Source organism: Crinia signifera, chromosome 6, assembly GCF_055691185.1.
Source record: "Crinia signifera chromosome 6, ASM5569118v1, whole genome shotgun sequence".
Taxonomy (NCBI): Eukaryota; Metazoa; Chordata; class Amphibia; order Anura; family Myobatrachidae; genus Crinia; species Crinia signifera.
Window position 1 is genome coordinate 144,811,572 of NC_139222.1, and position 23,230 is coordinate 144,834,801.

The 23,230-nt window shown below is 41.7% G+C and overlaps 2 protein-coding genes and 1 pseudogene across 9 annotated transcripts in view; 1 reads left to right on the forward strand and 2 right to left on the reverse strand.

Moving 5' to 3' along the window:
• TRMT1L (tRNA methyltransferase 1L) overlaps positions 1-4,516 on the forward strand; it is a 28,456-nt gene extending 23,940 nt beyond the window's left edge. For all 4 annotated transcript variants that reach the window (XM_083147532.1, XM_083147533.1, XM_083147531.1 and 1 more), the window contains exons 13-17: positions 1,097-1,175; positions 2,388-2,533; positions 3,380-3,421; positions 3,713-3,839; positions 4,205-4,516. In XM_083147532.1, coding sequence (XP_083003658.1) covers positions 1,097-1,175; positions 2,388-2,533; positions 3,380-3,421; positions 3,713-3,839; positions 4,205-4,430 — 620 coding nt within the window. In that variant the 3' untranslated portion in view covers positions 4,431-4,516. The remainder of the gene's footprint in view (positions 1-1,096; positions 1,176-2,387; positions 2,534-3,379; positions 3,422-3,712; positions 3,840-4,204) is intronic.
• Positions 4,517-7,920: 3,404 nt separating this feature from the next.
• NBR1 (NBR1 autophagy cargo receptor) overlaps positions 7,921-23,230 on the reverse strand; it is a 71,400-nt gene continuing 56,090 nt past the window's right edge. For 4 of the 5 annotated variants that reach the window (XM_083147541.1, XM_083147539.1, XM_083147540.1 and 1 more), the window contains 4 exons: positions 19,388-19,479; positions 18,299-18,374; positions 15,802-15,910; positions 7,921-14,285 (listed from right to left, as the gene is read on the reverse strand). In XM_083147541.1, the coding sequence (XP_083003667.1) occupies positions 14,112-14,285; positions 15,802-15,910; positions 18,299-18,374; positions 19,388-19,479 (451 nt within the window). In that variant the 3' untranslated portion in view covers positions 7,921-14,111. The remainder of the gene's footprint in view (positions 14,286-15,801; positions 15,911-18,298; positions 18,375-19,387; positions 19,480-23,230) is intronic. The other variant, XM_083147542.1, reaches the window with a different exon arrangement.
• On the reverse strand, positions 21,591-21,709 carry LOC146011216 (5S ribosomal RNA; annotated as a pseudogene).

A 23,230-nucleotide genomic window follows, 5' to 3' on the forward strand; every position in this document is an offset into this window, starting at 1 on the left:
GTTGATCTTCACTTGGCAAAGGTCAAACCTCCTATCTAGATTTCAGGACCGTGTTAAATTGTCTAGTTCAGGGACAGTATATATGGATGAAACTACTTCTTTATGACTGTCTCCAAGCTGTAGATGTCTATAAAACTCCTTTTCACTCTTGTCACAGAAAAGCATCCATATATGAAGCATAAACATTTTTACTCCTTCACAAATGGGGACACTGTAGAACACTGGGTATAGGTGGCATTGGAGGTGTCTGGCCACTAAATTGTTAAAGCTGTTGTTTCTTTTGTGTTAATATCCGATGTTAACGTAGAGTATTTTCCAGTCCCATTTCCTTAAGTTTCTACAGAATGGTTTGGTTCTTTGTTCTCTTGAGTTTTAGATCTCTGTACGCTTTCTTCCAGAAGAGACTATCACTTTTACCAGAAGCATTACATTACAGCTCATCTTGGTCTTTTCCACAACCAAGAGCTTGATTTGTACTGGATTCGCTGTATTGTTATCCTTCATTGCTTTTATTTTTTTTTTCTTCCCCATAAGGGTCGAAATCATTCGTTAGGGATGACACCTATGGGGCTGTCCTGCATTGCAACTATAATGGTTTTCATAATGGTGTCTTTCACAGGTTCTTAAACCTGGTCCTCAGGACCCCACGCAGTGCATGTTTTGCAGGTCTCCTCACAGAATCACAAGTAAAGTAATTAGCTCCACCTGTGGATATTTTAAAACGTTCCTGTGAGAAATTAATGCACCTGTGCACCTGCCGCCAGGTGACCTGGAAAACGTGAATTGTGTGGCGTCCTGAGGACCGAGTTTTAGAACCTCTGGTGAATTTAAAGGCTAGAAGAGAAATTCACTTTATTGATTGTAAGCTGATTATTGTCTGACACACCCATTCATGTGCAATGTATAATAATACAGTCCAAGTTCAAAAACTATACTTCTCATGTAAAGTATATCCTCATTAGCTGGAAAAAGTGCTGAATATGCATTGCTATGGTTCATTATTGTGTACAACAAATATTTGGGTGATATGTTTGTGGGTATGTGCTGTTCTTTATCGGTTTAAACATTTTAATAATTATCAATGTTTTCATTCTAGAAAACCCATATAAACAGCTGCCCTGTGATTGCTACAAAAGTATGCCAGGGAGATCTGCAGTCATGCTTGGTCCATTGTGGTGAGTATTTTATATATTTTATAATTGAGGGTGGGTTTGTTTTGTATTTGCAAAGGTGCAAAACAAAAGAAAGTAAACACTTTTTGGGCGCACTCTTAGAAAATCTAATATGTATTTAGTTTAACTTTTATTGCGGACTTGTTAAAATAAGGTGGCATAAAGAATAAATGAAATAAACATTCCTCTGAGTATAATTGTTTTTGTTGTGTGGTAAACTCAAAATTTGGTATATGACTTATGAATTATTACTTACCAGTACCACACAACAAAAACAATTACAGAGGAATGTTTATTTCATTTATTCTTTATGCCACCTTATTTTAACAAGTCCGCAATAAAAGTTATGCTTTAAACTAAATACATATTACATTTTCTAAGAGTGCGCCCAAAAAGCGTTTACTTTCTTTTGTTTTGCACCTTTGCAAATACAAAACAAACCCACCCTCAGTTACTGTTACTGAACGCTGGGCGCACCACCAACCACTTAACCACTATCATTGATGACTATGTGGTCCCTTATGTTGGTCCAACTAAATCTGTCTTGACGGAATTCTAACAAATATTTCAGCTGTGCGGGTCCTTCCCTACGTTTTTCCCTCCATATATTTTATAATGTCTGTTTTCATATTCTAAATGCTCTGAGTTCTGACAAATAAGCATCCTTTTAGGGATGACCAGCATTCGTTACATGATTCTTTTTTTGAACAAGAACTTGTAGTTTACAGGACATCATTTACATTACCAAGATATGGAATTATATTCGCTTTGTAAAGATTGTTGTTTAAAGAAAAAGTGACCTTTTCTATGACAAGTGCAGACCTCTAACATCACAGGAGCCCATGTAAACCAGCATGAATAGATGTTCTGATTGGTGTAAATCAGGTCCTTACTCACAAGGCGGTCCGCAATGAAGGTTATAAAGAGGAGGATTACCACAGAGAATGTATGTAAGGATGTGAATGAAATACAAGGCAATAGTAGAAGGGGTATTGGAGCAGTGAGCAATGATGCCTTAATAGAAAGAATGTGGTCTTAAAAATCCCCAGGAAAACAGGAACCTGTGAGAATCTGAGGACAGAGTTAGAGAAACTGTGGGCTGTCCCTAACTGATTTAGATGTATGCATTGGAACGTTCAACTACCACAAAGGATTGCTCCATTGTGTTTGTGTGAAGCCGGATTTGATTTGTTGTTTTGCTCTCTTGGTTGCCAGGTCTGGCTCTCTGTTTAACACCGGGTTCCTCAGAAGAATGGTAACTGCAGCAGTGTCACGTGAGATTTTGGACATCTTGACCCTTCTGAAGACCCTCATTTCTGAGTCTGAGTGTACAACTCACAGACAGTCTCACAGTCATCAAGGTATGTTGTGCTTATGTCCTGGCCACACCACTATTTCTTTGGACTATGTCAAAATAAAAAAAATTGGCCAGGCAATGGTAAAGCTGACCAGGTATTACATGCCCGCTCGATGACTTCACCACCGGTGTAACTAAAGTTATTTTATGGATGCATTGATCAGCATGTCTGTTACATGTCTGGTTGATAGTGCCATCAGCACACATTTTGCACTAGTGCTTTTTTCAGTGGTAAGTACATAGCAATACCCTTATTATATACTGCAAGCTGTAGTAGAGGGTGGGTGTGGAGTTTGAGCATGGGGTAAGGCTACACCGTTCTGTATAGTCAAGAGGAGCCTGCTTTCATAAGAATGAGGACTATCCAGCTTGTAAGGTAAGAGGTATGGTGTATATAATCGTGAACGCTTGCAGAAATATACAAAATATTAGTACAGATCCACTTCATATGTGATGTCCCAGTTAAAATGTAGTGTAGTTACATTTTCAGAGTGTTAAGCTGGGTACACATTAAATGAGTATTCGGCCAAACATTGGGATTAGCAGGATTCCGTAATAAGCCTTTGGTCCTCAGGACCCCACACAGTGCATGTTTGCAGCTCTCCTCACAGAATCACAAGTGAAATAATTAGCTCCACCTGTGGATCTTTTAAAATGTGTCCACTAATAATGAGTGCACCTGCCAGGTGACCTGGAAAATGTGAACTGTGTGGGGTCCTGAGGACAGAGTTTGAGAACCCCTGAACTAATAGTTAGTAACCTGTTATACAAACAAAAACAGGATTTCAAAGTCAAGTACATGTGCCTACTACAATAGTTTTCCCATATCTGTTTTTTTTATATTTAACAGAAGCTGAAATTCCTGGTGGAGGCGAAGTGTTTGTAGATCCTGGTATGTATTGAAAAATTATTTTGTAGGAATAGTTTTAACTTGGTGTTTTTATATTATTATAATGGTCCTTTATTTCCAAAATTCCAACTTCTAGCACAGAACTGTACATTGAAAGGTTCATAATAGAATTTAAAGTACATTCAGAAGTAAAGGTGACTTGCATATGTATGCTTGCAACCTAAATAGATGAGGTATTGGAATAACCATTTATGCAGATTTTTTTTATTTTCTCTGAAACAAGGCAGTATATTTAAGATTATAGGTGCTGAATTTCTAAATGTGTTTTTTCAGGTAAAAGAAAACACCAGGAGGTAAATACAAATGCTTGTAAGCGCCAAAAGACGGAGGTCCGTGTGGAACACCCGCCATTTTATTACAGTATTCACAGACATGCGATTGGAGGACTGAATATACCAAAGTAAGTTCTAATCATGATGTGTCATCAGGCGAGAAATAATTATGAATACAGGGTCGGTTGATTTATATTTGTCTATTTGCTTTAGTGATTGTTTTTAACTGGAATTAACTGCACTAGAAGTTTCTTACAATTTCTACTGACAGTAAAGCCAATATTAATGGGGATGTTTACAACTTACACACAAAAGTATGCACATTTGAACCTCCTTGTGGCCATTTTTGGATGAGCTCATAAAATGGCTGTTGCCTCTTGAAACAAGGCACCAAATACATTTTAAACATACACCATAATAGTGACCCCAAAGTTTGCTTTTACAAATGCGCTATTTATTCTGTATTAAGAGTGAGTTTTCTTTTTTGTTACAGATTAAATAAAATCTTACAGCATCTGACAGAAGCTGGGTTCCTAGTGAGCCGGACACATTTTGATCCTACAGGAATCCGTACTAATGCACCCCTGGCCACACTGAAGACAATCCTTGAAAAGAATAGTACCCTCTCAAACTCCTCACAGACCAGCAGCTACAAAGAGACCCCAGAGACTAATAGTGAAAAGTTGGCACCTGCAGGCACGGTCTCAGATCCAAAGTAAAATAGTGTTTGCCGTGAATTAAAAGACAAAAAATCCATTTTCTTTTAGAACTGTTCCTAAATGTAATAAAATGTTTCTATAATAGATTCTGTTGTCGGAAGTATTGCAATGATGGTGCTCCTATAAAGCTAGACTGCTTGTATATGTTTTCTTACGGAGTCTCCCAAATTCCTCCATTACAGTACAGGTTTTAAAGCTATTCATGCTTAAATCCAGATGGTTATATTGAATTAACTACAGTAATACAAAATACAGGGAATAATGTTAAATCCCGAGGATAAATATTTGTCACCGCGTTTAAGCAATACTATGTTGTGAGCAGTATAATGGTGGTCTAGTGGATGATATGGCCAAATCAGAGCACCCACTGCCAGTACCTCCACATCACAGTTGTGAAGCCTCAAGTGTTGGCACCCTGCAAGTCCGGTTGCAGCTATGGGCTCCACACATGCGCTATTCTCCCGGAGATCTGCAGTGGAAGTCACTGGAGCTGTTGTTGGCACTGGGGTCGTTGGAGTAGCAGCATCCTATAGGATTCCTTTCACTGCACACTGGTTTATTAAAATAAAAGTAATTGGGCACTTAAAAAGCATCCCAAGACACCCCCCACCCCATGAACATGTGTATGGGGCGGTCGTGTGTATGGGGCTTAAGCCTCTCCTGTTTGCTACAGTCAATTATGATACAAGTAAAAAAAAGTTTATTACAGTGGTGGGTATAATGAAATCATCCATTACAGTTCAAGTTTTAAGGCTATTCACGCTTAAGCACTGGTAACTTCTTTATTATATTGTGTATATTACACACCACCATCTTCTAGCCTTAAACTTAAAGAACCCTCAGACCTCAAAATGTTGACTAAAACTGAATTAAGTGTCAGAAAGATGGTAATTAGAACCTCTACTGCATCAAATGAGTCCATTGGCTTCATTGAGAGAAGAAATAACCCCAAAAGACCAAGATATTATTTTTGCTAAATAATAGCGCTGATGGAGTATCTTAATTCTCTCATTGTCTGTCGCTGTAAAAAGGAATATTTGCTAAAAGCAGCCTATAATTCGGAACTATAGTAAAGTTCCAATAAAGACTGGTTGGATAAAATAAAGCTTTATTATTTAGATTAAAGACTTATTGTATCACATAAACAATGTTTGTAATGGCAAAAATGTGCATCTTTAATTTCCATAATAAAGTATTATATATTTATCTAACCATGTTGGACCGATTTTATTATTATTATTTTTTTTTCAGTAAAAAATTTTTTTTAAGGACTGCACATAGTTATTTATGCGCTTGTGCAACCGCTTTATGCTGACGGCGCTCGCACATAGAAGTCCAGGCGTTGGCATGGGCGTTCCCATGAAAATATCCTGATGGTGCACCCGCTTCCCTCACAGGGCACTCGCAGATCAGAGAACCCACACAGGTGTCTCAGATCTGCGAGCGCTAGAGAAATTATTTGATGGTTGCTGACTATCGAATGATTCCCCCCCCCCCCTGCACCCAAGGCTGCAAATGGATGATTATGCATATCATCCATTCGCAGCCGGGGGGCACTCAGGGCGGCGTTTGGGCCTATACGTAATGCTGTAAATTTTGCAGCATTGCGTATGAACCAGAAGTAAAGGTGCCCATACACGTACCAATTACCCGGTACTTTTTGTGCTAAAATAGCATCGCATCCCATGCACAACACATGCACAACGATGCTATTTTAGCACAAAAAGTACTGGGTAATTGGTACGTGTATGGGCACCTTAAGGTCCAATGTTTCATCATGGGTGAAGCTCTTTATGAGCACTGCTTAAAAGGTTTTGCGTTTCCAATAGATTCCTGAACTGAAAACATTTTTCAGTCAGTGCAAACTGGGCCTAATTCAGACCTGATTGCTGATCTGCAAAGTTGCAGATGACTCCAGACAGAGAGAGAACTCGCCTGCCGCAAATCTGCAGATGATTTGCAAAAAAATCGCAGCTTGATATCCACTTGAAAATCCACACACTGCAAATGTAAGCCTGACTATATCGGCCTTCTGCGACCAGATACAGGCTGACTGAGGCTGGTGCTGATGTCCCAAACCCTCCCTTACGACTGGGCACGCCTGTGTTTCTTCGGACACTTGCTGAAAACAGCAGCAAAAAAAAGGAACTATAATATATGCTACATCTGGTTCACTTGGAACTGGCATAATTCAGCGCTGTGAGAGGTCCTGAAAATCTTTGGAATTTTTTGTGAAAACAGCGGGAGTTTGCTTCCTAAGGCCGCTTCCTGTTAGTCAACCACCGGCTAAATTGAATTTACAATCTATACACCATATATGTAGCTATGCACCCTAGTGCATATGTGCTATGATCTATACATATCTGCATTTATTTAATAATTGCTCGATCTGCAAATTCGCACTTCAGCGATCAACTCTGAATCAGGTCCCCGTCCCACTTTGTTCAGTGCCACAGCAGCTCAAAGCATTTGTGGCTATGCTATGGCTCTTCCAATTCCAATGTCACACTGCCATGCTTTAACTATTGGACATGACTTGGCACTTCTTGGTTTAAATGGGCAATATTGATATCGAAAAGACTGATAGTCATTAACAAGTGGTCCTAATGAGCCAGTATTTTGTTTACTAATAACCATATGACACATTCAGGGGGGTATTCAATCCCAGGTCACGACTGTCGGTATATCCCAATGACCCTGGCCCGTTTGCATTGTGCTCCACTGCATATCGGCAGGTGGGATGCAATGTCCCGCCTGACTATCGTCGAAAAGGGGCATGTGCATGTAAACCGCTGTGGATTGTCAAGATCAGGCCATGATCACAACAATTCACGGCTGTTCTCTGCAAAATGGACCAACAGCTTTTAAAGTCTGGCTCATTCTGCCTCTTCAATGCGGTGGGGAAAGACGGCATTAAATGGCCCGCTGCAATTTCCCCCGTCGGAGATAGCGGCAGGGATTGAATATCACCTTCAGCCTGATTCCGTGTCCCAATGTTGATTTGGACAATGTTTTTGTACTTTGATGTATCTAAAGTTGCCTTTGTTTTGTCGTCTTAAAGACATTTGGGCTAGATTTGCCAAGCTTCAAATAGTGATAAGTAGAGAGTGACAAACCACTAGCTTCTAACAGCCAAGTTACAGGCCTGGTTTTGAAAAATGATAGCTAGGTGCAGATATATTGATTCATTTTGCCCTTGGTCCAGTAGGTTTTAAGGACGTTTAATGCAAAATTAATTTCTGGCCTATCCAATTTGGAAGCAACCCATCCCAAAGAAAAATGGGCAGGTGAAACAAAATCCCTGATAAGCAGCAGCACATGCTATCTTATTAGGGCTTACTGAATAGTCCACCGACCAGACTGTTAACCCCCTCCCCCAACCTATATTTGGGGTTAATTGGATACCAGCCTTGGAATTAATACAGCCTGATGCTCCTCATTATTGGAGGATGTAATACATACTCTGAAACAGATGCAGAAAGCCACCACACAAATTTGTACTTACTTTTAATAAATCATTTAGCATAACAAGATTCATTTTTACATCACATTTGAAATAAGTTTAAAGTGCTTATTCTAAATAATATACATCCATCTACTCTACACGGGGACTTTTACTGGATATCATGCAAGCCTTAACAAAAAAAAAAAAAAGTCAGATGTTTAAAGTAAAAACAATGTCAATTATCTGTTAACTGTAGAGCAGCTACAACTTGCTGAACATTCACTGTACGGGATATAAAATGCTGGTTGTGACCTGTTAATTTGCACACTAGGGACAGTATTTTTCTGTCTAAAGCAGCCCATACATTAACAGGTGAATTCCCGATGACACCCCGATCAGTGATTTTTTTTTTCCTTCTGATTTAAAAACAAAACAAAACCTTGACTCGCTATTCTGAGTTTAGTCAGCAAATCAAGATCCTACTTATGTTGGACTTTGCCGATCACTTGACCCAGTCATTGGCAGAACGTAGAATTGGCCTAATGGCTGATGTACGAAGTCAATATACACCACATCTCATTTATTCACTTGGAACTGCTGGCATCACTGCAATATGTAACTCCCATGTTGTGTCTCATGTCTCACTGGTGCAAATAGTTACTAATGTCTAGGCTGCATGAATATATTTATGTACTTGGTCCACTTCTAGCTGATCTGTTCCTTTTTTTGCTGGAACCTTATATATAACTTGCTTAATCCATCCTGCAGAAATAAAATTTGAAGAGGTACAGTATGTATCTATCACACAAACCTACATACACAACTAATAAAGCAGGGAGAAGCTGTATTTTTATTTACATGACCACATTCATTCTCACTGGGGAGTACCACAATTTTAAGTAGAAGTTAATTTGTTGGGGTTGGGGGCGCTCTCTCAACTGCTGACATTTTAACAAAGAACACTTGCTCAAAGTCAGGGTTATGCACAGTTGGTTGCAATTTGGATATTATTACAACATAACACTACTTGCGATATGTTAAGCTGTACACAAGCCCGCATTGCCATATCACATACGCACATGTTTTATACACTTTCATACAACAAAGCCATTTCTCGGTCTTGCATATTGAAAAAACGATGCTAATACACACATGATACAAGCCTGGAAGCTAGAACTTCACTTCTTAGGATCTGCTGTGCAAACGCGATTGTCATTGTGGTCAGTGTATTTAATCCGGACACTGCCTGCATTTTACAATTGTATGTACATCTGGTTGCTATTTTCAAATACACAAACATGTCCTTATGGTACTCACTCTTCCCATTCTTCTCCAGACTCTGGTCCTTATAAGTGCCACTCTATATGTATGCATTTGCTTGTTTTCTGGAGCATACAGAAAGTGAGTTCATATAAGATCGGATGTACAACCTAAAACAGTGCTCAGGGAGCATCAGGTCATTCTGCAAAACAACAGTACATACAAAGGCAGGGAACTGGTTTTATTTGTATAGCACTTGCTTATTACTGTGCAAATTGGGATAGACACACTAACATGGGATACGCAGTAGACATTTTTTTTTCTTTTTAATTAAGAGTTCCCTATATAGAGGCAATTCCATATCACAGTGTAAATGGGAGAATTTGGTCCACATGGTGGGGAAGCATGGTAAAACATTCAAGCTGGCTATACACTTAAGTAATTCTGCCCGATTCCGACGCATGAGGTCAAGAAATCATGCAAAATCGCATGTGCTTTAGCTCTGATCCGCTGTCCGGCGCACATCAAATGAGAGCCCCTACAACACAAGGTGAAGCATGTAGGATCTGCCATATTGGACAGCCTCTGGTAGCATTTGCTAGGATTATGTGTGTGATATATCACTTGCAAAATGACTGCATGTGATCCTGCCGCCTGGGAAACTGCCGGGCGGTTCAAGGAAAATCTTATGTGACGACTTCCTCCAAGAAGTTGCATAAGTGTATGGCCAGTTTTAGGGAATATATACGCCAGTCTGCTAATCTGTATCAGAAATTTGTTAGGGAAATACCCCAGCTAGCAACCATATTTTTATGTACGTTAATATCTATAATATTGGAAATATTGGGGAAATCTGGTGCACAGAAAAATATGCTGGAACCCAAATAAGCAATTATTCCGGCTGAGCATCTCTGTTGTGCTGGGTATACATTAGATGACAAGATTGTATAATATTGTCAGTGGCTACATCCAGGAGTATGTTTTCATTAGCAATATTTACAAATCTTCCTGCATGTTCATGCGTGACCAGTGAGAATGCGCATCAGCATCATGATAGAGCGTACACATTGGAAGATTTCAAAGAACCTGTCGGTAGCCGCCGTATTGTCTAAATTTGTCATCTTATGTGTACCCAGTTTAGAGAGCAGCATTTTGCCCCAGTTCTATCAATAAGGCTCATACATGAACCACAAAGAATGCTGCTAGTGTACTGTTCTGTCCATGAAAACACTTTTATATATAAAGTGGTTCAAAAGGATTCAGTTTTTCTCCTAAAATACTGGGGGAGTTTCATGTTAAAAAGAAATACTGAGGGTATGTGGACTTGGCACACATACAAAACACCTGCCTCTAAAGGCCAAATTCAGTTTGCCCCGTTAGGTTAACGGGGTTGAAAAAGGGTGGTAGCCTCGGGATTTATCGCCTGAGACAATTCAGTCCCAGACCCTTTCCCATGTTATCTTAACATGTTAATAGGTTTTAACACACAGCACCCATGACAATGTCATGGATTTATGTGTTAATTGGCTTAAGGCACCATGATTAACCCCTCCGTTATCGGGATTTTTAAGTAAAGACTTAAAAAAAAAAAAAATGCTGCTGCTGGGCTTGATTTGCAGCGAATTGAATCAATTTAATTAGCAACATAAGTGCAGTCACACATTCTTGGGAAGAATCAGGAATCATTGGTAACTAAATGAGATATGTGGCCAGTAGGGCAAATGGAATTGAGAAGTTTGAGAATGAAAAGACCAACAAACATTGAGCAGCAGGTAGACAATTGAATAGATATAGGGAACTTTTTGAACGTAACCAGCTGCTGCAGTAACCTACAGGAAGGAGCAATCACCGCACCGATCTCTTGCTCAGCAGCAGCAGCGCACATAAGCCTATGCCGCCGAACCCTGTTTTAGTAAACACTTTACGTCTGCAGTACCAACTGCATCTAAAGGGTCCGTCGTCTAATAAAAATGTCGGGAGCCATTGTATGGGCTAAACAATCTTCATCAATATGTTATGGACTAGTTAACAGACTTAATATACATAGCATCCTCCGTAAATTAAGCAGTAATTATAGGAAGGACAGATTTATCCCTATGTGATATGATTTGGTTTAAATACAGTTTTGGACCCATGGTCATTACATACAATATGCAACCCTCATTAGCCATTACTCTAACAGGTGAATAAATGTGTTTGTATTCTTACTATCTATTTATGGTCACCAACTTTAAATATATTTTGATAATAAATATGTCTGAGGAAATTAGCCCCAAATTCAACGGGAAAAGAAAACAACTTTGTTCTGTGACTTGACCATCATAAAAATTGGTTAGGAAATCAAAGTGAAATGCTGGTTATTGGCTATAGTGAGCCACACATAAAACATGAATTGTAATTGTAATCAATTTCAAATTTAGAATTAAAGCATAGACTGGAAATGTTTTTATCAATATTTAAAATTAACCTTTTCTGCCAAAATAAAATTTTGCAAAAACAAACAAACTGTTAACCTAATAAACAATTTATTACATACATGAGCCATGTCAGCACTGTATTTATGTAAAAGAAACCTGCTTTTTAAAGGGGTTTGGTTTCCCTTTAATCTAATGCATGGGTAAATGTGAACAAAGGAGCTGGAACCCACAAGAAAGGATTACATTAAGCATATAGGCGCTAACATTCTGCCCTTTCTTGGCCAGAAGATTAGGTACTTATGTAGTATCTGGGCTGCCGATTTTGTGATTGTATGCCTTACCTTAAGGCATACAATCAGATGCGATGCGATTCGATTTTGCATAGGATTCAATGTTAAGAAGGTCCTGTTCATTTCCCCACTATCCAAGTGGACATAGAGTTGATTTTATATAGCGTGGCGAGCGCAGCGAGCCACCGAGCCCGAAGCGTGGCGAGCGCAGCATATTTCTTAAAAAGTATTCTGTGTCCGCTCGCCACGCTTCGGGCTCGGTGGCTCGCTACGCTCGCCACAGGTTTATATCCAACTCCATGCCCACTTGGATAGTGGGGAAAGGAAAAGGACCCCTTTTTCCCATTGAATTCTATGTTAAAAAGGACTCAGACCATTTTAACATTGAATCCTATGGAAAAATCTTGACCATCGCATCGCATACGATTTGGACGCATGCGATGCGATACGATGCGATGCGATCCGATTTCTAAATCGGACGCCCAGATACTACATAAGTACCGAAGATTATTTTACAGGATTAAAGACATTTCCTCATGCCTTTAAGCCTTCATTTTTTGCCTATGGCTCCTTTAATTATGCAACTCCTTAAATTATTACTAAAAATAGATGACTAACCATGGTTAACCCCTGAAAATCAGATCTATTTTATGATTGTTGATGTGAGAGTATGAAACTAAGGGGTACATTTACTAAAGTGGGTGCTTTTAGAAGTGGACATGTTGCTCATAGCAACCAAATAGAATCCAGCTATTATGCTCTAGAACAGGCATGTCCAAACTGTGGCCCTCCCATCATGCCTTGCCACAGTTTTGTTATTAGGGAATGCTAAAACTGTGGCAAGGGGTTGGGATCATTTGGTCTATTGCATTATGGTTGAAAGTCATTAGGTCGAATCCATTAGGTCGACATGCTAAAAGGTCGACATGACTCTAGGTCGACATGGGAAAAGGTCGACATGACTCTAGGTCGAAAGGTCATTAGTTCGACAGGTCATTAGTTCGACAAGGTCATTAGTTCGACATTGTCTATGTCGACATGGGGTTTTTCACTGTTTTTTTACCTGAATGTCAACACAGTCGACATGGACACAGTTTAAAGTGCACTGCATCCCCTCGCATCGCTCGCTATGCGTCGGGCACGGTGCCTCGCTACGCTCGGCACACTATTTTATTCTCCCACCACGCCCTAGTGGATGGTAGGGCATGAAATACCGCCTGTCGGCACATCTTGGCTCAAAAAACAGTGAAAAACTCCATGTCGACCTTGTGAATGTCGACATAGACAATGTCGAACTAATGACCTTGTCGAACTAATGACCTTTCGAACTAGAATCATGTCGACCTTTTCCCATGTCGACCTAGAGTCATGTCGACCTTTTAGCATGTCGACCTAATGGATTCGACCTAATGACTGTCGACCATAATGCAGTAGACCAAATGACCGCATCCCGTGGCAAGGCATGCTGGGATGTGTTGTTTCACAAGAGCTGGAGGGCCACAGTTTGGACATGCCTGCTCTAGAATGTGCTAGAGGATAGCTGATTGGTTGCTGTGGGTAAGATCTTTCACTTCTAAAAACTCACACTTTAGTAACTTTTACCCTTAAGATACAGGACACAATCTTGATGTGTTCCAAACATGTACCACTTATTACAGATCAGTTTGCTTAATGAAGCAATGTTTTACACTTAAAATAAATAAAAACATAACAAAAACGGCAAATGCTACAGATAGCAAGTTAGAAATGTACAAGTTACAAAGTGTCTTCTGAGAACACAACCAGGGGCTATTTATATTATATGGTCAATCTCAGCCAACATTCATACGGAATTTTAGACAACTGAATATTTCAAACCATTTTGGAAACATTGCCTATTGAAACCCAGGTAAAGAAGAGTTAAGCACCACCTTTCCAGAAAATCCTGATCTGCTCACAGTGTCCCTGAAGGACCACTCCAGCATCACAAAGAGTCTAGTAAAGTAGAGATATAAATCATTGCTTGACTAGCCTAGAGCATTCTATTGACACTCGTATAGTTTGTGATACCTGACTAATCATACTACATTTCCCTAACAGTTTATCAATCTCCCATGAGCCATTGAGAAATAATCCTATGGTAAAGATAATAACATAAAAGAAAGTAGTTGGGAAACAAATGACACACAAAAGGACTGACAATCAGACGTGCTGTTAAGTGGCCAACAAGTTGCACCATAGAAGCATTGGGTCACTATTCTGCCAGTTTAATGAACGCTGTTCCTCCACATCAGTAACGGGCAGAATACCAGTCATTATCATTGATTTGGATCAGTTCCGTCACTACATCCATGAGGTTGTAGTTGTGTTTGCGCAGGAGTCGTTGGTTGAGCTGTCGGTCACAGAATCCCATCTCCACCAGCACAGCCATCATGGCTCCAGCTTGTTCCTCGGAGCACGGGGGCTGGAGAGAAAGAATGACCTGATTACACTAAGAAATTAATGGATGTGGCCTCAGGTTAAGTTGTATTTATAAAATGTAGATGTTTTGGTTCTTCAATACTCATGGAAGTCATTACAATGGGCTATAGTACCCGTTGTTCTAGGTAAGTAGAGAAAATATATAATAGTGCCCCCAAGCTCTCCCTCTTCCCCAGTGTCTGCTAATGTTTCTTTTTGCTGAAAACATCATTCTAATGCACCATGTACAGGGGCCGCAGTCTGCTTTGGCTGCAACAGGTCTGTTAGCAAACTAACTGCAAAATATCGCTCCCTGAAACAGCATCTTTTACAAATACACGTGCAAAATGCCATTTAACCCTTTGAGTGCCAAAGTTGCTGTGAGAGATATGCAGAATATCCACCAAAAAGGCCAGGGCCGTAGTCGAGGAACATGAATCACGTTAGTTATTGCTGGCAAATGATCTGAAGTCAATTAATTGAAGTTAAGTTAAGTGTGCCAAATAAGATAAAAAATTGGGAGTGGCTACAAAAATCACTTGTTTTTTTTTTAGCAAATCTGTAGCCTGGAAATTTGCAGCTGCGTACAAACATGAATTAGGCCTAAAGTCTTCACAGCTGGAAGTGGATCTCAAACAGCTAAAAGAGGTAAGCCCCTAAATTAGAGGAGATGTTTTATGGAATGTACAGACAAATTATCCACGGCATGTGCGGCCGCCAAAACGCTGATGCTCGCTGCTAAATGCAGCGGGCTCCCTGCATTAGCTGTGAACCTCGTCGTTTGGGGGAATCCACGCCGTCCTCCGACAGCGAGGATTCCCCCGGAATGTTGAATTGGGTGAGTGGCCAACGCGGGGGTTAAACGGCGAAGAAGGCTAGTTTTCGGCAAACCTCCATGAAAACAAGCCAGCCTTGCCATAAAAAACCCTCACCAGCGACATTGAATACACCCCCTAGTGGTAAACACAGCCTTCCAATCGAGTTTATGCCCAAAACGTTGGCCACAGGAAGTGATGCTGCCAGAAAGTGCCCTACCCATTCCTTTATTTTTTTGTTATTTTATTGAAGCTTCAGCAAGTGACAGTCAGGAAAAAAATACAATACGATTTTTCAGCAGAGGATTCAATCGGAATCAGAATGTTCAGAAAATTACAAAATAGCATAGTCGCACAATCATATAATAACAAAACAATAAATAATGACATAGGTTGGTAACATCTAAAATCACAATGATACTGGGGGAATATTAAGAAATAGGTGTGTTTCATACCACAAAGTATTACAAAAGCATTTCTAAATAGCTTCTCTGATAGAGAATGGTAGGATCTCCGTGAAACTCTCCCATGTGTAAAAATGTTTGTGGTATGTCAGAGAAAAAAAAAAAAGAGTTGGGGGAAGTAGTTTGTATCTAAAATTGTAATTCGGATTTAAGGGCTGCTGATGAAACCGCTAGAAGCTATTTTTTATACCTTTACTTTCACATACACCTGGTAGGGTGACAAAATAAATAAAAACCTCACCATAGCAGTCTCTTGTTGACCAAGAAATAGGGCCTTATAAGCAGAGGCAGCCACTGATAGAGCACCCTTCACCAGGCCTCCAGCGATACTCACTCTGGTATGTTGCCGGCTGGAACAGAAAATTGTGCTCATCGAAACAATTTTTTTTTTATTAAACGTCCCCCAAATACAGGTGAATTGCTCAAAACTCCATGTAGGAAAGTATCAGATACTGGGCCCGATTCAGGTTGGCTCGCTCTTTCCCGAACCGATATTGCGGGTCTGTGCATGCCTACGGGCGAAAATACACATGTGCAGACCCGCTGTGTGAATGCTTTAGGCGAGTATCACACTCGCCGAGGCGCTCGCACAGACGGGGGCAGATAGTGGGCTGTCGCATAGAAACGCCCATCGTTTCCTGGGCGTGCCTACAAAAACGGTGGGTGTACCCATGTAAACGCATTCGGCCATGTCCATGGCAAATAAATGACAGCCCAGGCTGACTTTTAATTGCGAACAGGTAAACAAATCATTCGATGGTCAGCAACCATCAAATTATATTTTTGCCCGTACAGCTGCATGTTAATGAATGTGTAAGCGAACACATCCATTTGAATGCAAATGAGGCCATTTGCTCAAAGGGGGAGGGGGGGTGGGGCAGGCTCCCTAAGCAGCACATTTACATTGCTTAGGCAACCTGAATAAGGCCCACTATCTGTAATGGCTGGCTTTTACATAGTTACATAGTAGGTAGGGCTGAATAAAGACTTGCGTCCATCTAGTTCAGCCTAGATTTATAATAGCTTGTCCCTTGTATAGAATGCTCTGGTATTTTAGAGAAGGATTATGTTACTTATTCGTACCCATGAATGTTTTTATCCAATAAATGTTTATCCAGCCTTATTTTAAACGTATTTATAGTGTCTGCCGACACCACTTCTCCAGGAAGAGAGTTCCAAAGTTTGACTGCTCTGACGGTAAATAAATTTTTCCTTCTAGATGAACAAAATCTTTTTTCTTCTAATCGAAACTCGTGCCCTCGCGTCCTAGATTCCTTGCTAGTAGAAAAAATGGTGTTTGAGAGTTCCTTATATTGGCTTCTGATATATTTGTACATGTTGAGCATGTCCCCCCTTAAACGTCTCTTCTCTAATGTAAATAGTCCCAGATTGCTTAATCTCTCCTCATAGTTTAAAGTCTTCATTACCCTAATAAGCTTAGTTACTCTTTTTTGGATTCTATGATGATGTCCTTTTTATAGTGTGGGGCCCAGAATTGTACTCCATATTCAAGGTGAGGTCTTACCAATGCTTTGTACAGTGGCATAATTACTTTTGAGTCACTAGCTTACAGATGGGTCAGGTCCCATCTTTGCAGGGGATGGCGCTGGCGTCGCCAGCCGCCATCCCCCGCCAGCGCCATGGCGATGGTGAGAAGGGGACGCGCGCGCCCCTTCCGACGGCGCTTCCATCCGTTCCCCGGGTCCCCGCCGGCTTGCCGGCGGTAACCCGGGGTCCCCGCCGCCTGCCCGCACCCCCCCCTAACCCCCCCTAACCCTGTCCGTCTCCCTGAGGCGGAGACGGACAGGGTTTCCGTCGCGCTAGCGACGGAGACTGAGACGCGCGTGCGCGTGAGACGCACGCGCGTCTCAGTCTCCTCGCTGGCGTGCCTGCTGGCGGGTCGCCAGCGCGTACGTTCTGGCGACCCGCCAGCAAGGATGAAAATAGTAACATACTGTACATGCTCTTTTTTGTTGCTATATTACATTGAGCACTACACCCCAGTTTGTTTTCTATTTGGACTCCTACATCCTTTTCAAGTACTGAATTACACAACTCCTCCCCAGTTAGGTTATACCTAGCCCACTGGTTATGTCTCCCAAGATGCATAACCTTACATTTATCTACATTGAACCTCATAAAAAAATGTAAAAATAAACTAAGAATATATTTAGTTGGCAGTGGTGGTATCCTTGGATGCTGCCAGGGCCTTCGACTCAGTTGAATGGTCATATTTGTGGGCAGTGCTCTGTAAATTTTCAGTCAGACCTTATTTTTTTGTCTTGTATTTAATTACTCTATGCTTTTCCCAGGGCTAAAGTATCTGTCAATGGATTTACCTCGGACACATTTTCTTTGGCTAGGGGAACTTGACAGGGCTGCTCACTGTCACCGGCTCTATTCACTATCGCTATAGAGCTCCTGGCTTGCTTACTGTGCGCTTCTACGGCTGTTAGAGCCTTATACTGTATGTGGATATCTTGTTATTTCTGGAGGATTCAAATACCTCCATTCTGTCTCTCCTAAATATTATTAACGTATTTGTCTATATCTCGGATCTCCTTATCAACTGGGACAAATACAGTGTTCTGCCCAGTGCCATATTGTACAGTTTAGTTTATGTTTTGTAATTATGTTTTTTTCTTTGGTTTGATGTTCACTTTTTTGGAAAAAAACATCCATAAAATTCCATTTGATTAAAAAAAAATAAGGATATCTTTAGTAAGTCATTTGTTTACCTTGTGTGATCAAAGCCTGGTTTGGGTGGAAGATGAGCCTCTGCAAGTTGTGGCCTCCCTACACTCTCAGTAGGCCCTGTAACAGAAGCACACACACATCTATAGAAACAAAGCAGTACAGTATATGTAAAAGAGATGTACTAACCAGATTTCAGAATTTCTGTACTAAAACAGTGCACTGGAGTAGCAAGCGACGCTTCTCTTACCAGAGTCACAGCACTAGTATCTGCTCTGAGCTGAAAGAATTTATGCAAGACCAAACTTCATATCAGGCCCAGGCTTGTGTTCCTCATGTAGCTAACTGCATTGCAAAAGGACCTGTGTATAGGTATATCTTATATACATTTTTAGACAATAAAGTCCAGTGTACAGGAATATTGCTAGGAGCACGCTCCCGCAATCAGTATGAGCAGGCTCTCCCGGAAAATTTCTGGGCATGACAAGGTATGCTAGTGGCACCACCATTTGTCAGCACCAGCGCTCCTCCCTCGTCCCCCCCCCCCCCCCCCAATTGCTCAACACGGCAATAGTACGCCGCGTTGAGCGGGGCCCCCACCGTCGATCCTCCCTCTAGCAGCAGTCTTTCATTTTCCAGAGATCCTACACTGGATATTGCCTGGCTGTCCTCGAGTTTTCCTCATTGAATCCAGTTGTTTAATTATTGTAACCATTTCTATGCGGTGGATTGTTTGTTCGCCCCCACGTACTGAACAAAATGCTTAAGATGTGCCTTGGCATTTTCAGCATCTTGTTCACTGCGTCTGAAGTTAATCATAAAAAAATATAAAGAAAAATCACTGGCCTAAGTGTTCGCAAAATATATGCCCTTTGAGGCCAGGTTTATGCAACTACTTTCTACATTTTAATCACAGAAAACAGCCTTTTAAAAAATGATTAAATATAAGCTCACAGCCTAAAATTACATTTTATTTATTGTATGCAATTTTTTACAGACGCACAGGGGGAACAAACTACAAAAAAAAGTTGGTCCCTAGTGGAAAACAAACCTTAGTACTGATGCAGCAATGCTACCCATGGTGCCATCAGCAGTTTTTTTAAGTAAAACATATGCAGCCTGACAGTTAATACCTGTGCTTGTTTGCTCCAGAATTGGTGCTCTGTTATCCACAGACCTCACTTCTACAACATTTGAAGAGACTGTTTGTGCCTCTTGTAGGGACCTTTAAAATAAAAAAAATATATGCTTTAACATCAAAACACTGTTGTAAGCTTTATGGGTGTTTCTGTCATATGGTGTGGGAGAACCACAGCTGTAATGTCCTTTTTAATAACACAGACGAGCAAAAACATCATAAGGGAAATTCAATTGTTTGTTTTTGGATGTCTATTTGTTCTGCCCTTGATTTGCGGCATTCGCGCCTTTTTAACAAATGGTCTTGACCAGGATTAATTTGTTAATGTGCACTTGGCATTTGGGCACGTCAACAGGGGTAGGAGCTGGTGAAGTTAAGAAACTGAGATTTATGTCTTACCTGTTAAATCTCTTTCTTCGAGGACGTCAGGGGCCACAGGGATTACATTGGGTAGAGAGTGAGGTCACGACCTTTCCAGCACCAGAAAGGATAAAACTTCTGGACTGCCCAGAGACAGCCCTGGCTCCTCCCTCCTCTACCCCGCCTCCTAGGCTAGCTTACTTTCAGTTTTTTCCAAAGCCAGGCAGGAGACAAGATAGAAGGAAGAGAAACCCATACAGTAACACATTCAACAAATATATGTGTGTGGTTGCTCAACAGAGGAACCATAACTGTGACATGTATAAGTACCTCAACAAAGGAACTTTTAACTAAGTTCACTCAACGGAGGAACTATGAACTTCAATACCATGAAGCAGGCGCGGCAGGGAGGGATCCCTGTGGCCCCTGACGTCCTCGAAGAAAGAGATTTAACAGGTAAGACATAAATCTCAGTTTCTTCTGCGGCAGACGTCAGGGGCCAGAGGGATTACATTGGGATGTCCTAAAGCAGCCACCTAAGGGTGGGGACGCGCCTGTGCCGCGGCCAGTATATTCTGGACGAATGCCGAGTTCTGCAAACATAACAAACGCAAAAAAAGCGTAAGAAATCGTTGGCAGACGACCAAGTTGCCGCCTTGCCAAGTTGCTCTGCCGTTGCACCACCTGTAAAAGCCCGAAACACACCCACAGATGTAGTGGAATGAGCCCGTACCCCTGCAAGAACGGAGAGTGAGGTGAACAAGGAATCCTGCTTGATAAACGACCGCAGATATCGGCTGGCAATAGTCTGCATGGTAGCAGACCAGCCCCTCTTATGAATTCTCTAGTGGATAAAGAGAGAGTCAGATGGCCAAAGTACTACAGCGTGATGTACATAGTCGTGCAAAGCACAGACCATCTCCAGTTGATTGCTGCCCAGGAGAGACCGCCGGCCTACAAAGGGCAGGGATCACTATCTCCTGGATGACTTGAAATTCAGGAACCACCTTGTGAGGTGTAAAGTAACGTTTCAAAGAATCCGTTCTATGAGAATGAAAGACTATGAAAGGCGATTGACCTAACAGAGCCTACCGGGCAGACACCCAGCAGCAACGGTCAACAGGAAAACCGTTGTCCCAGTTAGCCTGTAAAGAGCCCTAAAGGGCCCAAAGAATCAGAGAAAGATTTTATCAAACCACCATGTTTGTAACAACCAGAGGTTGGATCTGCAGGACCCCCTGCAAGAATGAGCGGAGATCATACCACAGAGCTCATAGGCTGTGGAATACAAAGGAGAGAGCTGAGCCCTGTTGCTTTAAAGAAACAGGCGGAGGCCAGCCCCCACTACTTCTACCGAAAGGACAAAACCCTAGACAAACGGTAAATTCTGGGATTGAATTCAATCCCGTGGCTTTTAATTAGGTTGTCTTAACAGCCCTGTGAGCAGTTCTGGCCCCAGAGGCAGACAGATAAGAGAGACCCCTAACAGGGTTCACAGATCCGAGAACCAGATTCTCCTGGATTAAGGTGCCCCCACCTCCACTTTTAATGTACAAATTACTTTGAGGAGGAGCAAAAATGGTGAAAAGCCTACCTCCGCACGAATAGCCACTGGACTGACATAACAGAGCGTGGACTCTGTAACCTGCAGGGTCTCGAGACCTGGACACATACAGGGTGACCTGGTAAATGTGACGCAAAGCCATCAAACCACCATTGGTCCACCCCAATGGCCTACCAACCACAGGAACACCTCCGGAGGGAGGGTCCATCTGTTGGTATAGTTTTGCCAACAAGGCCGGGATCTTGCGCTCCCATTGGAAGAAGCGGGAGGCCTAAGCCTACAGCACCTGGTATTCCCAGATGGTCTCCAATCCAAGTACTGACCAGGCCTGACCCTGCTTGGCTTCCAAGATCAGACGAGATCAGGCGTGTTCAGGGTGGTGTGGCCGTAGGCTCATAGCCGGCCCACTCAGAGTGTCACTCTAGTGGTTGATAACAAACCACCCTTTTTTGCATCACCCGACTGGACCTGCACAGGGTGACCTAGAAACCAAGGTTCTACCTTGCAGAAATCCCACAGGACTGTCTTTTTCACTTAGGTTTCAAGACAGAAGCATCTTTTCCATAATAGCATTATCCAGTCTATGTCTTAAGATGTACTGTTGCGTGTATAAAACACGGATTTACCAAAAGGATCAGTTTTGGTTATAATGTATGTGTATGTAGATACATTAGAAAACAAACAAACAGGAAACTATATCGAACCGCTGTTTGAATGTAAGAAGCGAGAATGCTGACCTAGCACCGCTATATATATCCACTAATATACATATACACCGAGTTATTACCTGGTAATGGGTTTTCCTCTACTCCACCATGGCAGCCCTCACTCATGGGTTCCTCCCTACTGGGTAGTGCAATCGGAAAGGAAAGAAAGACACCAGCCTCCATAAAAGGGCTCCTCCTCCTTCCTCCTGTGTCTTTAAATTCTCCAGCTAAAAAACATAACCGGTTAGTACACAACACATAAATAACAGTCAGTGAGGGTCGGGAATATATGCTGCCATGGTGGAGTAGAGGAAAACCCATTACCAGGTAATAACTCGGTGTTTCCTCTACCTCCCCCATGGCAGCCCTCACTCATGGGTCGTACCCAAGCAGTACACCAACACAGGGGGGGGTTAATACTCACGTAACTAAATATTAGCCTGCTTTGGCCAAATAATTAAATAATAATTTTCCTTCAACTTTTTTTTTTTTTTTTCACAAGACTGCCGCACTCAGGATTCTTCTCCCAAATTTGGCATCTGCTGATGACATCACATCGACTCTGTAATGCCTTGTGAAGGTATGCACTGACGACCACCCTGCCGCTTTGCATAGTTCCAAGACTGAGGCGGATTCTTTCTCCGCCCAGGATGAGGCGACCGACCTTGTGGAGTGAGCTTTGAGTCCTTCAGGCGGTACCGCTCCTCTTATTTGATACGCCTTTAAAATACACTCTCTGATCCACCTTGATAGTGTTTGCTTGGACGCCGCCTGACCTTTTCTGTGCCCTTCCATCAGTATAAACAGATTTCTTGCTTGCCGCACATCTGCTGACCTATGTTTGTACACTTTCAGGGCTCTGACAACGTCCAGCGCATGAAGACGCTCCTCCTTGCTGTTCGATGGGTTGGAACAAAAGGACGGGAGCACGATCTCCTGATTTACATGAAATTCTGATGCGACTTTCGGCACAAACTGTGGATTTGTTCTTAAGGTTACTTTATCTTCATAAAAATTCAAATAAGGTTCATCTATCCATAGTGCCTGCAACTCTGAGACCCTGCGGGCTGAAGTTATGGCCACCAAGAATAGCACTTTCCAAGATAGTAACTTGAGCGGTATCTCCTGTATTGGTTCAAAGGGGTCTTCCATGAGGACACCCAGCACTAAGTTTAAATCCCATGGAGATAACGGATTTCTGACCCTT